The sequence below is a fragment of the Rhinichthys klamathensis genome, unplaced genomic scaffold (genome assembly GCF_029890125.1).
Source record: "Rhinichthys klamathensis goyatoka isolate OS25496 unplaced genomic scaffold, OSU_Roscu_1.1 h1tg000111l_1, whole genome shotgun sequence".
Taxonomy (NCBI): Eukaryota; Metazoa; Chordata; class Actinopteri; order Cypriniformes; family Leuciscidae; genus Rhinichthys; species Rhinichthys klamathensis.
The window spans coordinates 751,780-771,605 of record NW_026606649.1 but is presented as its reverse complement, the minus strand read 5'-3'; the positions used below and the strand labels follow the sequence as shown (position 1 = coordinate 771,605).

General features: G+C 39.3%; 1 protein-coding gene across 3 annotated transcripts in view; it reads left to right on the top strand.

Annotated features, from left to right (window-relative positions):
- Positions 1 to 19,826, top strand: part of LOC130087791 (male-specific lethal 3 homolog) — a 274,602-nt gene that overhangs the window by 237,917 nt on the left and 16,859 nt on the right. For 2 of the 3 annotated variants that reach the window (XM_056254271.1, XM_056254269.1), the window contains one exon: positions 16,237 to 16,293. The exons of the other annotated variant lie outside the window; for it this stretch is intronic. In XM_056254271.1, coding sequence (XP_056110246.1) covers positions 16,237 to 16,293 — 57 coding nt within the window. The remainder of the gene's footprint in view (positions 1 to 16,236; positions 16,294 to 19,826) is intronic. 3 annotated transcript variants of the gene reach the window in all.

The window sequence follows — 19,826 nt, the reverse complement described above, 5'->3', positions numbered from 1 at the left end:
TCCGTTCGTTTTTTATAACAAAATTTCCCATCCACGGGGCCAACCAAAGCGGTCTCGTCAGCTTCTTCGTTCATGTTCACTGTGGTTTGTTGTTGTCTGAAGTCATGAATGCTAGTTGGTGCTCCAGTATAATCGGTCCGCCGAAACTCACCCAGTGAGAAGCGTTCCGCGGTGCAAAAATAAGTGTGATTAAAATGCGTAAAAATTTTTTTGTGTAATTAATTAATCTTAACGCGTTAAAGTCTGTAATTAATTAATCTTAATTAACGCGTTAAAGCCCCAGCTCTAATATATATATATATATATAAATATAGCTGCGAGCAGCGATGAAGGGCCAAAGCCGGCGGAACCGCCACTCCGGTGCCTTTAGGTAACTAAAGGCACCGGGGTTGCGGTGCCACCGGCTTGGGCCCGTAATCGCTGCTCGCAGCTATATTTTATATATATATATATATATATTTTTTTTTTTATTAGGGCCCAAGCCTTGAAAAGGCGAAGGCCCTATTGTTTTCCTAAGGATTATTATTATTCTTCTTCCGACTTATTAGGGCCCAAGCCTTGAAAAGGCGAAGGCCCTATTGTTTTCCTTAGGATTATTTTTTTTTTTTTTCTCCTCTTTTATTTTTCTTACGACTATTCGGGCACTTTTGGGGCTCTTAACGTGCACGAAAACTCTTGAAACTTTGCACACGGGTCAGAACCCGCGGCCATCAGGGTCGGGGTGAAGATGGTACCCGGGCGTGGCAGGGGGGCTCGACAGCGCCCCCTGGAATGGGCTCCGAAAACTTGGTCCATAAATCAAACACGCTTGTATGTAAGAATATGAAACTCGGTACACATATAGATCTCATCGGTTCATATATACTTCATGCTCTTACTTTTTACCCCAGCCCAACAGGAAGTCGGCTATTTAGGGTTGTTTGTAAAACGCATGCAATGGAATTTAAAGTACTTCTCCTAGAGAATTCAAAGAAATGCCACGAAACTCGGTCAGCATGAACTCAAGACATTGAGGATGAAAAATTGCGAGGGGATTTTTGATATCTCGAACGGTTTGGCCGTGGCGAGGAAACGAAATTATGGCGAGAAACGTGAAACAGGAAGTGTGTTATAACTTCTACATACATTAACTGATCTTGATGAAACTTCAGCAGTGTGTTCGCTGTAAGAGGCCGATCACATGGATGTGACTTTTGTGAGTCAAAGTTATAGCGCCACCAACTGGCAGCAGGAAGTGTGTCACTTTCAAAATGCTTTGAAAGCACCCTCTTATTTTTACCCGATTTGCTTCAAACTTCACTACTATAATGTAAACATACGCCAGATGTAGACCTGTGAATGGATTCTTGATATCTTTGATACTGTTACCGTGGCAACACATCAAACTTCAAAATTCTTTTTTGAGGCTTTTGAGACTCTTAGCATGCTTGAAATTGCATGAAACTCGACAGACATGTCACATATATTAGCCAGTAGACATGTGCAAAGTTTCAGGAACGGGCGTGGTGCAGGGACTCAGTAGCGCCACCTTTTGACAAAAGTGAGAGGGTTAGTTTCATAGTTTTACCTGCAATCTTAAAACTCGGTAGGCATATTGTTCAGATCAAGCCGGACAACTTTCTAATTTACAGATTTTGGTTCCGAACAACAGGAAGTCAGATATTTTGGTTTGAATGGGATGTTTTGGAGTAATCTCTGTCACTCTCTCCCTCTCTCTGCATACCTCTGTGTCTGTGGGGGGAGGGGGATGTGTCTGTTTGAGTGACAAAGCTTTTAATTATTGTTGATCAAGGTTTTGGGGGCTTTTGGGGCCCTTAACATCCTCTAAAACTCTTGAAACTTTGCACACGGGTCAGAACCCGTGGCCATCAGGGCCGGACTGAAGCTGGTACCCGGGCGTGGCAGGGCGGACCGACAGCGCCCCCTGGACTGGGATTCGAACACTTGTCCATAAATCAAAGACACTTGCATGTAATAATATGAAACTCGGTACACTTATAGATCTCATTGGGTTGAACAACTTTCGTGCTCTAAGTTTTACGACATCCCAACAGGAAGCCGGCTATCATGGTTTGTTTGGAAACGCATACCCCTGAAATTCTATTTAATTCTCCTTGGGAATTGATCGGATTTCAAGCAAACTCGGTCAGCATGACGTCAAGACATTGATGATGCTAAATTCCGGAGGGATTTTTGATATCTCGAACGGTTTGGCCGTGGCGAGGAAATTAATTTTATGACTAAAAAAGGACACATAAAGTGTGTTATAACTTTGCTCGTTTTACCTACAGTTACAAAACTTGCCACACATATTGTTCTCATCAAGCCAATCGACTTTCTAATTTAAAGTCATTAGCTCAGAGCAACAGAAAGTCAGATATTGTAGTTTGAATGGATTTCTTGTCCCCCTGCCATTCTGTTTGTGTGTGTGTGTGTGTGTCTGTGGGGGGAAGGGGGAAGGGGGAAGGGGCTCTTTGAGTGATAGTTTAGTTTAAACACCAACTCATACATAGGGCCATACTGCCCTCTTGTGTTCAAAATTATATACATATTTGGTATGTGACTGAGGATCGAGAGCTTTTAAATACGGACGTCCACATTGATAATGGTGGCGCTTGCAGAGCGCTCGAATGAATAAATTAACTAAACGTTCGCTCAGCTCTGCTCGCTCGTCGCCATGGACGCGCACCGTTATGAATGCCCAGTGTTTCCCCTAGGATTTTTTTTCAGGGGGGGGGGGTGGGGGATTGGGGGAACTGCTAGTGTTGCGGAGCAGGTGTATTACGAATACGTGGTGTAAATTTTTTAGCAATCAAAAAGCATGTCTAATTAATTGAAATAGTGTATTATGAATCATTAAACGTATACAATATTTAAAAAAATATATGAAAAAAAATGTCACACTAATTCTGTGTTGTGTTTTTTCTGGTAATAAAATGAAGACATAAAACACAAATTTTATCATTTATCATCAATTTTAATCATATGAAATTAAATAAACTTTTTGTCAAATAACGTGCTGCACAATGAGCTTTACTGTTAAAATTAAAACATGGATTATTCCTTAAATTCAGTTTTGATGATAATTTATTTGGATTAGTGTTAGTATTATTACATTGGGACATATCTAAATTCTACTGTACACCGGTAATATATTTCTGTCAAGTTAAACCGAACTTTTATTTTGACGGGTTGCCGTGAAGACATTTTGAGTTTGTTTGTTTATGTCATAATGATAGTTTTTCTCAAATGAAGCGGTTAAATGATCACGAAGTGACTTTCGGAGTGGATCTAGAGCCTAAATACTAGTATCTATTAATAGGTACTAGTATCTAAAAGGTAATTTTCTCTCTCTCTCTCTCTCTCTCTCTCTCTCTCTCTCTCTCTCTCTCTCTCTCTCTCTCTCTCTCTCTCTCTCTCTCTCTCTGAGCCAATATGGCAAGCCGTTTTAACATTTAATCATTTTAACCTACTAGTCTCTATTTTCATGCTACTAGTACTTATTTTTTAGATACTAGTATCTATTCCATTAAGTACTAGTACTTATACATTAGCGACCAGTGCTTATTCTGTTTAGAATATTCAAAGTGCTTATTCAATTTTTAAGCTTATTTATATTTTCAGAGCAGAAAATCCGATTTTTCTGCTTATTCAATATTGCATCTAAAATGTAAGTGACTTGACGTGTGTGTGTGTGTGTGTGTGTGAGAGAGAGACATTGTGTCTGTTACAGTGACAAGAGTTTAACCCTTTAAGGCCTTGTCTTTTTGGATATATATCTTTTTTTTTTTTTATAAAAAAAAAAGTGCATACACGCCATATATTTTAAATGTATTGTTTGCTTTAAATTAAATTAAGATTGTATGTTTGGTAATTGAACCTAAATAAATTTAAAACTAATGTGCTATATTTCAGATAAATATATTTGTTTTCCTTCATTTTAATCAACACTAACTTTATTCTCATCTGAATTATAAATAACTTATTTCTGTATAAAATAAAAAATCCCGAATAATCCAGACCAACCAGAGCGCACTATTTCTACAACATCATCAGTGTTGAAGCAGAACTACCAGAGCCGTTCGGCAGATAGCGAGCAGATATTTTGTGTCACGTCGTGCACAATAACCCTAAAGGCACCAGGGTGGCGGTGCCACCGGCTTTATATATATATATATATATAAATATAGCTGCGAGCAGCGATGAAGGGCCAAAGCCGGCGGCACCGCCACCCCGGTGCCTTTAGGTAACTAAAGGCACCGGGGTTGCGGTGCCACCGGCTTGGGCCCGTAATCGCTGCTCGCAGCTATATTTATATATATATATATATTTATTATTATTTTACTACCTTTCGGGCACTTTTGGGGCCCTTAACGTGCTCGAAAACTCTTGAAACTTTGCACACGGGTCAGAACCCACGGCCATCAGGGCCGGGCTGAAGCTGGTACCCGGGCGTGGCAGGGGGGCTCGACAGCGCCCCCTGGAATGGGGTTTGAACACTTGTCCATATATCAAACACGCTTGCATGTAATAATCTGAAACTCAGTACACTTATAGATCTCACCGGGCCGAACAACTTTCGCGCTCTGAGTTTTACGCCAGCCCAACAGGAAGTCGGCTATTTAGGGTTGTTTGGAAACGCATGCTCAGGAATTTGAAACACTTCTCCTAGGGAATTCCTTTGATCATCGCCAAACTTGGTGTGCATGAAGTCAAGACATTGAGGATGAAAAATTGCCAGGGGATTTTTGATATCTCGAACGGTTTGGTCGTGGCGAGGAAACGAATTTATAGCGAATAATGGAAACAGGAAGTGTGTTATAACTTCAGCATACATTAACTGATCTTGATGAAACTTCAGCAGTGTGTTCGCTGTAAGAGGCCGATCACATGGATGTGACTATTGTGAGTCAAAGTTATAGCGCCACCAACTGGCAGCAGGAAGTGTGTCACTTTCAAAATGCTTTGAAATCACCCTCTTATTTTTACCCGATTTGCTTCAAACTTCATCTGTATAATGTAAACACACGCCAGATGTAGACCTGTGAAAGGATTATTTAATATCTAAGATAATGTTGCCATGGCAACGCATCCAACTTTAATATTCTTGTTTGATGCTTTTGAGACTCTTGCCATGCTTGAAATTGCATGAAACTCGACAGACACATCTCATTTATTAGCTAGTAGACATGTGCAAAGTTTCAGAAACGGGCGTGGTGAGGGGCTCAGTAGCGCCACCTTTAGTCAAAAATGGGGTATTAGTTTTACCTACAGTAACAAAAATCGGTATGTATATTGTTCTCCTCGAGCCGGACAACTTTCTAATTGACAGTCATTAGCTCCGAAAAACACGAAGTCAGATATTTTGGTTTGAATGTGATTTTCAGGAGAATTTTCTCCCTCCCTCTCCCTCTGTCTCTGTGTGTGGGGGGTTTGGGGAATTTGACTATTATTTTAATGGTGTTCAAGGTTTCAGGGGCTTTTGGGGCCCTTAACATGCTTAAAAACTCTTGAAACTTTGCACACAGGTCAGAACCCACGGCCATCAGGGCCGGGCTGAAGCTGGTAGCCGGGCGTGGCAGGGGGGCTCAACAGCGCCCCCTTGAACGGGGTCCCCAAAACTTGGTCCATAGATCAAACACGCTTGCATGAATTAATATGAAACTCAGTACACATAGATTTCATCGGGCCGAACAACTTTCCCTCGGTCAAGTTTTACGCCAGCCCAACAGGAAGTCGGCTATTATGGGTTGTTTGGAGAACGCTTGCTCTGGAATTTGAAGTACTTCTCCTAGAGATTGCATCCGTTTACCGCCAAACTCGGTCAGCTTGAGGTCAACACATTGAAGATGCTAAATTGCGGACGGATTTTTGATATCTCGAACGGTTTGGCCGTGGCGAGGAAACATTTATGGCGAGAAAAGAGAAACACGAAGTGTTATAACTTCTGCATACATTAACTGATCTTGATGAAACTTCAGCAGTGTGTTCGTGGTAAGAGGCCAATCAGATGGATGTAACTATTGTGAGTCAAAGTTATAGCGCCACCAACTGGCAGCAGGAAGTGTCACTTTCTAAATGCTTTTGACAAAAGTGGGGGGGTTAGTTGTATCTACAGTAACAAAACTCGATATGTATATTGTACTCTTCGAGCCGGACAACTTTCTAATTTACCGTAATTAGCTCAGACCAAGAGGAAGTCAGATATTTTGGTTTGAATATGGTGAGCCTCTCTCTCTCTCTCTCTGAGCCAATATGGCAAGCCGTTTTAACATTTAATCATTTTAACCTACTAGTCTCTATTTTAATGCTACTAGTACTTATTTTTTAGATACTAGTATCTATTCCATTAAGTACTAGTACTTATTCATTAGCGACTAGTGCTTATTCTTTAGTACTAGTGCCTATTCTTTAGATACTAGTGCTTATTCTTTAGATATTCTTTTGAATACGTATTAGTAGCTAATGAATAAGTACTGGTATCTATTAATAGGTACTAGTATCTAAAAGGTCATTTTCTCTTTCTCTCTCTCTGAGCCAATATGGCAAGCCGTTTTAACATTTAATCATTTTAACCTACTAGTCTCTATTTCATGCTACTAGTACTTATTTTTTAGATACTAGTATCTATTCCATTAAGTACTAGTACTTATTCATTAGCGACTAGTGCTTATTCTGTTTAGAATATTCAAAGTGCTTATTCAATTTTTATGCTTATTTATATTTTCAGAGCAGAAAATCCGATTTTTCTGCTTATTCAATATTGCATCTAAAATGTAAGTGACTTGACGTGTGTGTGTGTGTGTGAGAGAGAGAGAGAGAGATTGTGTCTGTTACAGTGACAAGAGTTTAACCCTTTAAGGCCTTGTCTTTTTGGATATATATCTTTTATTTATTAAAAAAAAGTGCATGCAACCCATCTCTTTTAAATGTATTGTTTGCTTTAAAATAAATTAAGATTGTATGTTTGGTAATTGAACCTAAATAAATTTAAAATTAATGTGCTATATTTCAGATCAATATATTTGTTTTCCTTCATTTTAATCAACACTAACTTTATTCTCATCTGAATTATAAATAACTTATTTCTGTATAAAATACAAAATTCCGAATAATCCAGACCAACCAGAGCGCACTATTTCTACAACATCATCAGTGCTGAAGCGGAACTACCAGAGCCGTTCGGCAGATAGCGAGCAGATATTTTGTGTCACATCGTGCACAATAACCCTAAAGGCACCAGGGTGGCGGTGCCACCGGCTTTTTATATATATATATATATATATATATATATATATAGCTGCGAGCAGCGATGAAGGGCCAAAGCTGGCGGCACCGCCACCCCGGTGCCTTTAGGTAACTAAAGGCACCGGGGTTGCGGTGCCACCGGCTTGGGCCCGTAATCGCTGCTCGCAGCTATATTTATTATTATTATTTCTTACGACTATTTGGGCACTTTTGGGGCTCTTAACGTGCTCAAACTCTTGAAACTTTGCACACGGGTCAGCACCCGCGGCCATCAGGGCCGGGCTGAAGCTGGTACCCGGGTGTGGCAGGGGGGCTCAACAGCGCCCCCTTGAACGTGGTCCGAAAACTTGGTTTTCGGAAAAAAGTTTCATTTTTTAGGGGCCTTAACATGCTCGAAAACTCTTGAAACTTTGCACACAGGGCAGAACCCAAGGCCATCAGGGCCGGGCTGAAGCTGGTACCCGGGCGTGGCAGGGGGGCTCAACAGCGCCCCCTTGAACGGGGTCTGAAAACTTGATCCATATTTCAAACACGCTTGCATGAATTATTTTGAAACTCGGTACACGTATAAATCTCATCAGGCCAAACAATTTTCGTGCTCTAAGTTTCACGCCAGCCCAACAGGAAGTCGGCTATTATGGGTTGTTTGGAAACGCATGCCCCTGGAATTAATAATAATAATAAACTTTATTTTATATAGCGCCTTTAAAAAGTATCTCAAAGCGCTTCACAAGAATAAAAACATAAAACATAAAATTAAACAAACTATGGATTTCTGACAGAAAAACGTAATAAAATGCAAAAAAATAAAAACATTATGAAAATATAGGATTAATAATAATAATAATAAGACAATTATAAACAATTATGTAAAAGCTACCCTAAACAAATAAGTTTTAAGTGATGTTTTAAAAACACTAAGAGATTTGGCTTGCCTAATCTCAATAGGCAGGGAATTCCAAAGTTTTGGAGCATTCGATGAGAAGGCCCTATCACCCATGGATTTTAGTCGGGTATGCGGAACAATTAAAAGGCCAGCTTCCAAAGAGCGGAGATCACGTGCTGGTGTGTAGGGTGTTAAAAGTTCAGTTAGATAATGAGGTGTCAGTCCATGCAAGGCCTTATAAGTAAGCATTAAGATTTTAAAATCAACACGGAATCTGACAGGGAGCCAGTGTAAAGATTCAAGTACCGGAGCAATATGGTCCCTTGTCTTGTTTCCAGATTATGGGTTGTTTGGAGAACGCTTGCATTGGAATTTTAACTTCTCCTCCAAGGCAATTCATCCAATTGCCACCAAACTCGGTTAGCTTGAGGTCAATACATTGAGGATGCTAAAGTGTGGACGGATTTTTGATATCTCGAACGGTTTGGCCGTGGCGAGGGAACGAATTTATAGCGAGAAAAGAGAAACACGAAGTGTTATAACTTCTGCATACATTAACTGATCTTGATGAAACTTCAGCAGTGTGTTCGTGGTAAGAGGCCAATCAGATGGATGTAACTATTGTGAGTCAAAGTTATAGTGCCACCAACTGGCAGCAGGAAGTGTGTCACTTTCTAAATGCTTTTGACAAAAGTGGGGGGGTTAGTTTCTTCTACAGTAACAAAGCTTGGCAAGTATATTGTGCTCCTCGAGCCAGACAACTTTCTAATTTACAGTCATTAGCTATGACCAACAGGAAGTCAGATATTTTGGTTTGAATGTGGATTTCAGATTCTGAGTTTTAGCTACTCCTCCTAAGTAGTTTATTTTATTCACGCCACTTTTTCAACATGATGAAAATACATTAAAGATGCTAAATTGTGAATGGATATTGAATATCTCAAACGGTTTTGCTATGGTGAGGGATTAAAGTAATGTCAAAAAAAGAATCAGGAAATGTCTCATATCTTTCTAAAATGTAATTATACACCATTTATTTTTTTAGAAAATTATACAAATATTAGAACTAAACCCATTTTATTATTTTTTTCAATTCAAGAAGTATGAAAGTTTAAAACAAGGCTATTTAGTGCTATTTGGTTAAACAAAAAAAATTATACATAGTGTTATACTGCCCTCTTGTGTTCAAAATCAGGTAGGCCTAATGGATTTATATATAAATATATTAGGGATGTGACTATGGGAATATTTTCCCACTGGTTAATCAACGTGTGACACCGCTGGGGGCTTTTAAATCGCTAACTTGAAAGCGAAAGTAAAATACGGACGTCCGCACAAGACATTAATAATGGTGCGGAGTAGAGCGAGAGTTTTCAATTAATTCCTGTGGAAGTAGGAATGAACTAAAAAACGTTCCCTCTGTTCTGCTCGTTCCTCGCCGTGGGCGGTCACAGTTATGAATGCCCGTGCAGCCGTGAGCATTTTAGTTTAATTTTAAAATTAGCGCCATTTCGGGGGACGTATTGATGAATTTATTTTACAAAAACACAATGTTGTGTTTTATTGCGAATGTACACAAATATAAGTAAACACTTTGCAGTTTGAATGATGTCCTGTATGAACAAAATGACGGAGTATGTCTTTATGTGTAACACTGTTCAATCGTGCCCGCGCCACACCCACCCACCCACACACACACACACACACACACACACATTCCAGCATTGCAATCTTGACATTGCAAGCCTGTTCATTATAGCCTTATATATATGTGCTATATATATTAGATCAATATATATGTTTTCCTTAAAATTTTAATCAACACTAACACTATTCTCATCAGAATTGTAATTTTTTGTATAAAATAAAATAAACAAATCAGTGCTCTGTTTGAGGACAAGGAATAAAAACCTATGCAATATGATGAATGTCCAAAAGATGGCACTCACAGACTGTTTTTAAATGGGGTTGGATAAATATTTTTTTGCTTTTAATCTGTGTGTGTGTTTGTGTGCCTTGGTGTCTGTTAGTGACAAGAGTTTAACCCTTGTTCAAGTTTAAGGCCTTGTCTTTTTGGATATTTATATATATGTGTATATATATATATATATATATTTATTTTTATTTTTTTCAAAATATTCATATAACCCATATTAGGCCGTGAGACAGAGGGTTGATTGGTACCATTTTGAGGGATTAAACCGAATGGTGATTTTTGTGTAGGTATATTACCCTGTATTTGAAAAATGTGTGATAGCATTAGATTCAAGGTAGTTTTTGATTACGGAGGACGATTTTCAAACATGTCAAGAAAAAGGATAAATGAATTTATCTTTAAATAAATTTTACATTTTTAAATTGTATAAAATTTTTATAAATTTTTATAAATTTTTATAATAAAAAAATTATAAAATTTTTAATAAATTTTTTAAATTATAAAAGGATAAATTTTTCTCTCTTGTAGTCACTGAACACCTTACCTTGAGGTAGGATGATATAAGTGTTGATTTCTAATGAAAGCTACCATGGATCGGATGCTATCACACATTTTCCAACACTAGAGATGTATACCTTCATGAAAATCAAAAAGAAATTTAATCCCTCAAAATGGTACCGGTAGCCCAAATTTGGGGTCCCGTCTCATGGCCTATATCTTTTAAATGTATTGTTTGCTTTAAATTAAATTAAGATTGTATGTTTGGTAATTGAACCTAAATGAATTTAAAATTATTGTGCTATATTTCAGATCAATACAATCAATGTTTTCCTTCATTTTAATCAACACTAACTTTATTCTCATCTGAATTATAAATAACTTATTTCTGTATAAAATAAAAAATCCAGACCAACCAGAGCGCACTATTTCTACATCATCAGTGCTGAAGCGGTACTACCAGAGCCGTTTGGCAGATAGCGAACAGGTGCAGCATATGTGTTGTATCGAGGCAGGGTCAGGCCAGGGGGATCCATTTGCAGCTTTTTATTAAGAATGGTCAAGATAGGAAGGGTGAGCAATGGCAAACAGGGCAGAACAGAAAAGGCAGAGACAAACCAGGTTGACAGGCAAAGGGCCGAGGCAGGCAGCAAGAATCAGAGTCCAATAAACAATCCAGATCGGGGCAGGCAGAAAGTAGTCAGCAATGGTAAACAATCGGTCAAATACAGAAATCAAACATGGGAAATGATGGCCGGGCAAAATCCATATAAGTGGCTATTGTGGTTCACGATCATAGGCACTGTCCCAAATGGCACACTTTATATGAATTTTCAGTCATGTGTACTTATTTCATGTGTCCGTTAAATCCATGAGACCATAGGGTGTCTCATTTTTTATTTTAGGTTTCAGAAGGTTGCTCACGCATACTTTGTGGTTGATATGTGCCCTCGATGCGCACTTTTGCAGAGGCCACATTAGGGGTGGAACGGTACATGTATTCGTATTGAACCGAAACGGTACGGGCGTCACGGTTCGGTGCACGAATTTGCACTGAGAATACACGGTATAAAAATAAATAAATAAAACTCTAAATAGCGATAAATATTGCTCTATTCGCGTTTGGTGTGAACGCAGCATAATTAACAGGCTGCGATGTCAAGATTGCAATGCTGGAGTGTGTGCATACGTGTCGCGCGCACGAGAGAGAGAGGTGCGGGCGCGATCGAACTGTGTGTGTGTGTGTGTGAGAGAGAGAGAGAGAGAGAGGCGTGGGCGCGATCGAACTGTGTGTGTGTGTGTCTGTGTGAGAGAGAGAGAGAGGCGCGGGCGCGATCGAACAGTGGAAACATAAAAACATACTCCGTCATTTTGTTCATACAGGACATCATTCAAACTGCTAAGTGTTTACTTATATTTGTGTACACTCGCAATAAAACACAACATTGTGCTTCTGTCACACTCTAAACTCTTGTCAAACTGTAACCTACAACTGTCACCCAACCAAACACACACACACACACACACACAGAGCGAGTTTTAAAAGCAAAACATATTTATCCATCAAAACAGTCTGTGGGTGCCATCTTTTGGACATTCATCATATCGCATTGGTTTTCATTTCTTGTCCTCGAGTCCAGCACTAATCTGTTTATTTTTAAGTTACACATTCTACATTGATTAATAAAGAAAATCAAATGTGTTTTTAATGGTAGTATTATTTTATACAGAAATCAATTATTTAGAATTCAGATGATAATAAAGTTAGGGTTAATTAAAATTAAGGAAAACAAATATATTGATCTGAAATATAGCAAATTAATTTTAAATTCATTCAGGTACAATTACCAAACATATCTCAAGGTCTTTTTATTAATTTAATTAATAAACTAATTGTATAAAACTATTGTCAGTGGACTACAAATAAACTGGTTATATGCCTTTATTAATAAAACCTATTTAAAAAATACAAGGCTTAAGACATTTATAAAAATGCCTTCTGCATTTTTGTTTTGCTTTTCCCTCCATTGTACCAAAATCGTACCGAACCGTGATGTCTGAACCGAGGTATGGACCGAACCGTGACTTCTGTGTACCGTTCCGACCCTAGGCCACATTGATGCAAGCTCTACAGCACACTTCTTTTTCGACAGTCAAAGCAGGGTTACGTTTTTGCACGTCGTGCACAATAACCCTAAAGGCACCAGGGTGGCGGTGCCACCGGATTCTTTTATATATATATATATATTAGGGCTGGGCAAGTTAACGCGTTATTATCGCGTTAACGCATTTATTAATTAATGCCGACAATTTTTTTATCGCACGTTAACGCAGTTTTTTTTAGTTTTTTATTTTGAAAGTCCGTTGCACACTGGCTCTGAATAGGACATAGGCCTACAGTCAAACCATGGATCACAGGAGGGGTGGGATGTTGGTCAGCCAGCAAATAACCCACCCAAACCAGCAGTGGAGAGAGGCTTTGGCAGGTTCTCTCAGGTGAACAGAAAGGGAGACAGCACTCCGCGAGTGAATGACAGGCGCTCTATGGATAGTAACATGGCAACGGCTTCTGTGCCGTTGAACTGTGCAGCTCAACTCAGCTACAGCTGCAACAGCTTCTGTGCAGCTGTAGTCTTTTTAACCTAAATTAAAATTATACATAACTTTACCTGATGTGCCTGCGTGTAGTTTAGCGGGGATGCTCTGCAATGTGAATTCCCTTCTGTTGATGTCCTGATAACTATTTAAATATTGGAAACTCACAAACAGCGAGCCGAGGATCAGTCTCGATTAATCGCAAGAAAATCATGCGATTAATCACGATTAAAAATGTTAATCGTTGCCCAGCACTAATATATATACACACTCACCTAAAGGATTATTAGGAACACCATACGAATACTGTGTTTGACCCCCTTTCGCCTTCAGAACTGCCTTAATTCTACGTGGCATTGATTCAACAAGGTGCTGAAAGCATTCTTTAGAAATGTTGGCCCATATTGATAGGATAGCATCTTGCAGTTGATGGAGATTTGTGGGATGCACATCCAGGGCACGAAGCTCCCGTTCCACCACATCCCAAAGATGCTCTATTGGGTTGAGATCTGGTGACTGTGGGGGCCATTTTAGTACAGTGAACTCATTGTCATGTTCAAGAAACCAATTTGAAATGATTCGAGCTTTGTGACATGGTGCATTATGGTGCATTAGATGCTCTATTGGGTCGAGATCTGGTGACTGTGGGGGCCATTTTAGTAGCCATCAGAGGATGGGTACATGGTGGCCATAAAGGGATGGACATGGTCAGAAACAATGCTCAGGTAGGCCGTGGCATTTAAACGATGCCCAATTGGCACTAAGGGGCCTAAAGTGTGCCAAGAAAACATCCCCCACACCATTACACCACCACCACCAGCCTGCACAAGTAGTAACAAGGCATGATAGATCCATGTTCTCATTCTGTTTACACCAAATTCTGACTCTACCATCTGAATGTCTCAACAGAAATTGAGACTCATCAGACCAGGCAACATTTTTCCACTTTCGTGTCGTTTTCCATTTTTTGCTCTAAGTTTTACGCCAGCCCAGCAGGAAGACGGCTATTTAGGGTTGTTTGGAAAACGCATGCAATGGAATTTAAAGTACTCCTCCCTAGAGAATTGATCCAAATGCCACGAAACTCGGTCAGCGTGAAGTCAAGACATTGAGGATGAAAAATTGCCAGCAGATTTTTGATATCTCGAACGGTTTGGCCATGGCGAGGAAACGAAATTATGGCGAGAAACGTGAAACAGGAAGTGTGTTATAACTTCTGCATACATTAACTGATCTTGATGAAACTTCAGCAGTGTGTTAGTTGTAAGAAGCCGATCACATGGATGTGACTATTGTGAGTCAAAGTTATAGCGCCATATTAGTATATAATATATATATATTAGGGATGCACCGAAATGAACATTCTTGGCCGAAACCGAAAACCGAAAAAGAGGAAACCAAGGCCGAAAATCGAAACACTGAAAGAAATTATGCCAATTATTAGTGCCATTGCATTTATGGCTATGACTGTGTACAAACTTTACTAAAATCAAGGCATTGCAATTGCATAAATTAAAATAAAATTTTCAAAGAATAAATCAATTACAAATTATGCAAATATTTATTTAGCACATTGCAACAATGCACAGTATAAAATAAAATTCAAACTAAAATGTTTAACTTGACCCCACTCATGTGTACATTAAATAATAATCTACTGGCCTGCAGAAAGGTTTTAAAATTAAATGTTCTCTCATAAAAACAAAGCCGAGCACGAACTTCTCATCACACCAGCACCCAGTTTGCACGTTTAAATTAGTTGCTTACATTTTAAAAAATGAGCATAAAATAGCATAAAAAGCCTTTTTAATGAACAAAGGTCCATGTTTAATACAAATGTACATGAAACTTAATGAAATATGTTTAGTGAAATTAGAAAATATTTAAGAGAGCGTTAATTTGGTTGTATACATACATGTTCCATATACATATTTTTTTGTAATGTCACAAGTAATAATCTCAGGGTTTACTGGGTTTTACATGATGATTTTTGTATTGGTGGTGGTATACTAAAAAATAAACATTGTCACGTGTTTATCTTTCTTCTTCTCACCGATTCCTGATGGTTAGAGGACAGTTACTTGAGTCGCCCCCTGTCGTTTCACTGTCGTTTCAAAGAATAGTACAGCGGCGAGCATGTCAAGTATAAACGCCTCGACCGTTTGGAGAGGTGCGCGCGCTGTCTGTGGAGACTCGCGCTGCGAAGGCAGGCAAAAGTATAACCAAGACTTCTGTCTCCTCGCGGGTTCGGATCATAGACTGTAAAAAGGTTCAGATATACTGAAATACATACACACCGCAGTCATGTTGCTTCAGACAAGCACGTGCAGGTCGCGGTTTCTGTTTGCATCATCACAACATTTCGGCCGTATTGTTTCGGTGATAAAAGTCTTTCGGCCGAAAACCGAAAATGCACTTTTGGGCCATTTTGGGACGAAATTTTTCGGTGGCCGAATATTCGGTGCATCCCTAATATACACTCACCTAAAGGATTATTAGGAACACCATACTAATACTGTGTTTGACCCCCTTTCGCCTTCAGAACTGCCTTAATTCTACGTGGCATTGATTCAACAAGGTGCTGAAAGCATTCTTTAGAAATGTTGGCCCATATTGATAGGATAGCATCTTGCAGTTGATGGAGATTTGTGGGATGCACATCCAGGGCACGAAGCTCCCGTTCCACCACATCCCAAAGATGCTCTATTGGGTTGAGATCTGGTGACTGTGGGGGCCATTTTAGTACAGTGAACTCATTGTCATGTTCAAGAAACCAATTTGAAATGATTCGAGCTTTGTGACATGGTGCATTATCCTGCTGGAAGTAGCCATCAGAGGATGGGTACATGGTGGCCATAAAGGGATGGACATGGTCAGAAACAATGCTCAGGTAGGCCGTGGCATTTAAACGATGCCCAATTGGCACTAAGGGGCCTAAAGTGTGCCAAGAAAACATCCCCCACACCATTACACCACCACCACCAGCCTGCACAGTGGTAACAAGACATGATGGATCCATGATCTCATTCTGTTTACGCCAAATTCTGACTCTACCATCTGAATGTCTCAACAGAAATCGAGACTCATCAGACCAGGCAACATTTTTCCAGGCTTCAACTGTCCAATTTTGGTGAGCTCTTGCAAATTGTAGCCTCTTTTTTCTATTTGTAGTGGAGATGAGTGGTACCCGGTGGGGTCTTCTGCTGTTGTAGCCCATCCGCCTCAAGGTTGTGCATGTTGTGGCTTCACAAAATTTTTTGCTGCATACCTTGGTTGTAACAAGTGTTTATTTCAGTCAAAGTTGCTTTTCTATCAGCTTGAATCAGTCGGCCCCTTCTACTCTGACCTCTAGCATCAACAAGGCATTTTCGCCCACAGGACTGCCGCATACTGGATGTTTTTCTCTTTTCACACCATTCTTTGTAAACCCTAGAAATGGTTGTGCGTGAAAATCCCAGTAACTGAGCAGATTGTGAAATACTCAGACCGGCCCGTCTGGCACCAACAACCATGCCACGCTCAAAATTGCTTAAATCACCTTTCTTTCCCATTCTGAAATTCAGTTTGGAGTTCAGGAGATTGTCTTGACCAGGACCACACCCCTAAATGCATTGAAGCAACTGCCATGTGATTGGTTGATTAGATATTTGCATTAATGAGAAATTGAACAGGTGTTCCTAATAATCCTTTAGGTGAGTGTATATATATATATAAATACATTAGGGCTGTCAGTTAAACGCGTTATTAACGGCGTTAACGCAAACCCATTTTAACGCGATACATTTTTTTATCGCGCGATTAACGGTCTTTTTGGCCTAACAAACTTTGTAGTTTTTTCACATGCTTTTGCAACAGGACGCGGCATGGGTTTCGTTGCTTTGTCGACCAAAGCGCAAGCGCAGCGGTGCGCACACCGCGGTCAAAGTTCAAAATAGTTCAACTTTTGCCGCTGTGACGATTACCAGGGCGGCCAATAGAAACGTTTTGTCATCCAAAAAGTTTTGAAAACTGACGTAGCGCCGCACCAGTGTTAATTTCGTTGACGAAAATAACGACGAAAATTATTCGTCAACGACATTTTTTCACAGACGAAAACGAGACGATAACTAAATAAAACCTAGTTTTGAATGACAAAGACTATGACGAAAATCTATTGACATTTTCGTCAACGAATAAAAACTAGACGAAAATGTTAGATAGTGACGATTTGGGAAGCGATCCGTCAGAACTGATGTCCTGCGTGTGTGGTAGATGCGCACATTTGTAGGCTACTGTAACGTGATCTACCCCGCGGTCATAAAACGTTAAAAAATGTGAACGTCTGGGAGAATGAGTAGAGCAGACATATAGATCTCTGAATAAGAGTGACGATGCAAAAAAGAGCTCTATTTGGTGCGGTTTTCTGTGCGCACACACCTAACCCGAAGCGTGCAGTCATGCACAAAACACCTACAGCGCGCGAGTAGGCTACTGAATTGAGCTCTCTTTCGTGTCTGAATGGAGAAATACACAACAGTATGTCTAAATGTCCTTTTTGGAGAGTATTCATGTAAACTATGCTGGTTATGTCTTAAACTGTGAGTGTGTCGGATGTGCATCAGTGCAATTGTATCCGCATGTCATTGGACATGATCCGACGTCTTAAAGTGACAGTGGCAATAAACCGAATGCGGTCCGTGTCCTTAATTTTGATCAAGCAACAAAAGAAAAAGAGAAAAGCATTCACTGTTTGTTAATAGCTTTAATAAGGATTAATTATATTTAATTCATACAAATAAATATGTCTGCTTGAAAGAATAAAGAATGATGTGTAAGTAGTTATAAGGAATGAATATATCATTCATTGTAAAGAAGACTGTGTTGTACTTTAGGAAAAGTGGTTTTATTTCATTTTAAGATATTTTTTAAGTAACAGCAGTTAAATCTGTATCTGTATTGCATGTTCAAACTTAAAAATCATTCATATTAATAGGTTAATAGATGTTTTCTCCGGGAGTATATGGGTTTGGCCATTTTAGAGAAATTCTAAATTAACGCATTTACAATTGAACTAAACCCATTATATTTTAGTCGACTAAATCTACTGTAGATTTAGTCGACTAAAATGTTATTGTATTTCGTCGACTAAAACTAGACTAAAACTAAAACAATTCAGATGACTAAAATATGACTAAAACTAAATGGCATTTTAGTCAAAAGACTAAGACTAAAACTAAATCAAAATTTAATGACAAAATTAACACTGCGCCGCACATTCCGCGTCCTGTCTGAAAGCACCGGATCTAGCTAGACCGGAAACACACTTGTTGCGAGCCGGCCAAATAGTAGTTACGTTTTGAGTGGATGACGAGTGCGATGCGCCGAAATGGATGCCAATAAGATTCTGAATTGAAAGTTTACTTTAAAAAGTTGCCAAATGGTTACATTGACAAGACCAAAGATCTGTGTGTTTTGTCGTTGTGAACTGAGCTATCATCATCGCAGCACGTCCAGTCTGAAATACCACTTGATGGCCAAGCACACACACACACACACACACACACACAGCTGATGCGAATTCTCCGCCCCCTCGTCAATATCAGGACCTCGTCAGTATTTCTTTCACCCTTTTATTGATGGACAGTGTTACATTCTGTGAGAGATTATTTGCTCCAAGTGAGAATGTTAGTGTGAAATTGAACACAGTATATGCCAATGTTGTTTTCAATAAAAAACATTTGCACAAAGCAAGCCGATCCACTTTTTCATGTTGATAAGAGCATTAAAATTAGAAAAAATAATGGGACAAAAAGAAATCAAGAGACATTTAGAATAGATAAAAATGTGCGATTAATTGCGATTAATCATGAGTTAACTATGACATTAATGCGCTTAATCACGATTAAATATTTTATTCCTTTGACAGCACTAATATACATATATACACACATGTATAAACATATATACTATTTTTAAGGAAACCAATAGGGCCGTCGCCTTTTCAAGGCTTGGGCCCTAATAATCCTAAGGAAAACAATAGGGCCTTCGCCTTTTCAAGGCTTGGGCCCTAATAATCCTTAGAAGAAAAATAGGGCTCTGCGCCCTTTTAGGGCTTGGGCCCTAATAATAATAATAATCCTAAGGAAAACAATAGGGCCTTCGCCCTTTCAGGGCTTGGGCCCTAATAATAAATAATCCCTAGGAAAACAATAGGGCCTTCGCCCTTTCAGGGCTTGAGCCCTAATAACAAATAATCCTTAGAAGAACAGTAGGGCTCTGCGCCCTTTCAGGGCTTGGGCCCTAATAATAGAAAAAAAATAATCCTAAGGAAAACAATAGGGCCTTCGTCTTTTCAAGGGCCTTGGGCCCTAATAATACTTAGAAGAACAATAGGGCTCTGCGCCCTTTCAGGGCTTGGGCCCTAATAACTGGCTATAGAACTGTTTTTCAGAGAAACGAGTATGTGAACTTGGAATGTTTCCTAAATATCTGCAAACATATTATGGTATTTTTATGCTTTAGTAGAGTAAAAAAATTACATACAGCACCTTTAACCCTGAGGTGTCTGAGGTGTTTTCTGGGCCCTTGAGGTGTTCTGACATGCTCTGACATTTGTGCTTATTTCTGTTACTTGTGACATTTTCATGGCTAAAGTCTGATTACACTGTATCCAGCACAAACGCT